The 2,500-nt window shown below is 41.9% G+C and overlaps 1 protein-coding gene across 2 annotated transcripts in view; it reads right to left on the bottom strand.

Annotated features, from left to right (window-relative positions):
• Positions 1-831: 831 nt before the first annotated feature.
• LOC119590185 (ankyrin repeat and SAM domain-containing protein 6-like) overlaps positions 832-2,500 on the bottom strand; it is an 8,742-nt gene continuing 7,073 nt past the window's right edge. For both annotated transcript variants that reach the window (XM_037938975.1, XM_037938976.1), the window contains 2 exons: positions 2,137-2,374; positions 832-2,016 (listed from right to left, as the gene is read on the bottom strand). In XM_037938975.1, coding sequence (XP_037794903.1) covers positions 1,514-2,016; positions 2,137-2,374 — 741 coding nt within the window. In that variant the 3' untranslated portion in view covers positions 832-1,513. The remainder of the gene's footprint in view (positions 2,017-2,136; positions 2,375-2,500) is intronic.

The following is a 2,500-nucleotide window of genomic DNA, read 5'->3' as shown; positions in this document are numbered from 1 at the left end:
AGCGAAACTAAAGTCTAAATACCTCGTGCCAAAGAAAAAATATAGATTTAAACGCGTCCATATACTGGCTGGGAACTGCCGCAAGCGAGCGGAAGCTAGGAGTTTCCCCGAATCAACCTTTGACGCGTCGCTGTCCACTGTCAGCGAGTGAGCGCGATCGAGCGTGCCCTGCGCGAAACGAGTTAATAGTTCTCTTTTGCTTGGTCTAGCAGTTTTACTATTAACCAATGACGTCACATAAAATTATTAATAATGAAAAGCTTACCCATTTTACCCATCAAAAATTTAGTGAACCTCTTAATCGCTACCACCCGTACCATTTATTTATTTACTGAAAAATTTCTGCCACGTCAACATCTAATGTCATTAACGGCGTATTCAAAATACAGCGATAGGGTGGGGCGTGGGGGACGAATACCTAAGTATAGCATTATGTTAAAGTATTGTGGTGAAAAGGATAAAAATGAGTTAACGATTACGATAAATGGACAGAAGGGGATGAAGAAGAGAAGGAAATGGGAGGGGGAGAAGAAGAGCAAAATTAGTTGAGGCGAGGGCTGAAGTCCAAGGCAGGGGTGATCCCCTACATTGGGCCTCAGTCTCTGTCTCCAACGCCCCCCACCACAACAACGAGCTGCTCGCACAAAGGATGATATAGAGCCACCTTTAAAGGGGCAGAGGGCGAGATGAACATAGAGAGAGAAAGATTCGACCGAAGTTTTCAATAAATTTAGGTTCTGTGAAATGCCAGAATTAAGAAATTTTGGTGTGGTCGCTCAAGCAATATGGTATGCACTGAGAGGAAAAGGAGGTATGTAATTACAGAAGATGGTTATAATATACTCTTTTTAATGCCCTGATATAATTATAACTCTTTGTCTTTATTGTTTCATTTACCTTATAAACTGCTCTTGTGCACACAACACAAACTGACATGTGAGCACACTCACACATTCAACACAGACAGAAATGTGCACATATGCAGTTACACTGACTTCAAACTGACAAATACAGAAAAGATATCAATAGAAAATAATTTTGGAATGCAAGAAATTGATATCTTCTGATATTGCATGAAACACTGAAATAAAATTATTACATTGCTACACTGTGAAATTGACTTTCATTCATACCTTCCCTACAATTTACATACAGTTAATTTTTTTTATTTTCCTTTTAATATAAATTATTAATTATGACTTGTGCCTCATTTCATAAAATACATGAACATAGTTGCCTATATTCATATTGTACACTAACTTCTGTACAAAAATAAGAATTCACTGGAAGAAAAAATATGCTTTTTTTTTTTACAAAACAAACCACCTCTACCTAAGCTTTGGTATAGATATATATATATATATATTTTGGCTTAAGGTATATCTGTCAAAAAACAAAACGTTTACTTGATAATTCATAAGGCACTTGCAGTATGTGTTTAATAATATAATAATCACGTCATTAAAGCACCAATATTTCAGTCAATAAATGAATTTGTCTAAGCACCTCAGCATCAGACCTTGGCCTTGAGACTGGCAATGGCTCGCAGGATCTTGCTCCTCGCTGCAGCAGTGGTAATCCCCAGGTCCTGTAAGTCCGCATCTGAGAGTTCCAGAAAAGCGTCCAGGTCCACCTCCTGCTCAAGGAAAACTTCCAGATACTGGTTAAGGGCGAGCTTCTGCAAAACCTCCGACAGCTGACCTGACCCCAGGCTAAGGGTCAGGTGTTGTGCTGCAGCAGAGGGTGTCGTCGTCGTTGTTGTTGTTGAGCTTGCATCTGTTGTGCTGCCACTGTCGTTGCGGGTGACGAGTGTGGCCGTCGAGCGGGATGACTTGGATGACTTGGAGGATGTGACGGTCTTCAGGGAGGAACCTCCTGAGCCCCCACTCTCCATTGACGAAACCAAGAGGTCGCCCTCACCTCCGCTCCCACTCAGTCGCTTCTGCTGGCCCCCATCCTGCTTCCGCCCTTGATACCCTCGCACTTTGAGCATGTGCCCAAGGCCACCTGCCTCACCTGTGATAATGCTTTGTTTTAACTAAAATACCATTATCAAAGTAGAATATATATCAAAGTAGAAAATCAAAACAACCAAAAACTTCAACAAGACAAACCAAAAAGACTAGCTGATCTCACCTGAAGACTGTGGGCTTGGACCCAAGGCAGGAGACAAGCCGCCTGTCCCTAGACTGGATTTCAAGAGTTTAGAATTGGTTGCATGACGGGGCAGCTCTTCCGCACCCCCAGGAATAATCTTGCGTCCAGGGGGCATGGCCTTGCGGGCAAAGCCTGGCTTTCCTCCCGTGGGGGAGATGTGAGGGGGGACCATACTCTTCATCGTTTCTGTGACATAGATGCTTCCTCCTCCAAAATCCTGGAGAAGTGAATTCATTGCTGTCAAGGTCATCCATGAACAGAGTTTTAAAATCTCATTTCTTGTTTCTTTAATGCTTATTTTTCTAGTTCTACTTTCTATTCTTATTCAGATGACAAAAAATTA

The sequence above is a fragment of the Penaeus monodon genome, chromosome 26 (assembly GCF_015228065.2).
Source record: "Penaeus monodon isolate SGIC_2016 chromosome 26, NSTDA_Pmon_1, whole genome shotgun sequence".
In the NCBI taxonomy this organism is placed as follows: Eukaryota; Metazoa; Arthropoda; class Malacostraca; order Decapoda; family Penaeidae; genus Penaeus; species Penaeus monodon.
This window is presented reverse-complemented; position numbering and strand designations above follow the sequence as displayed.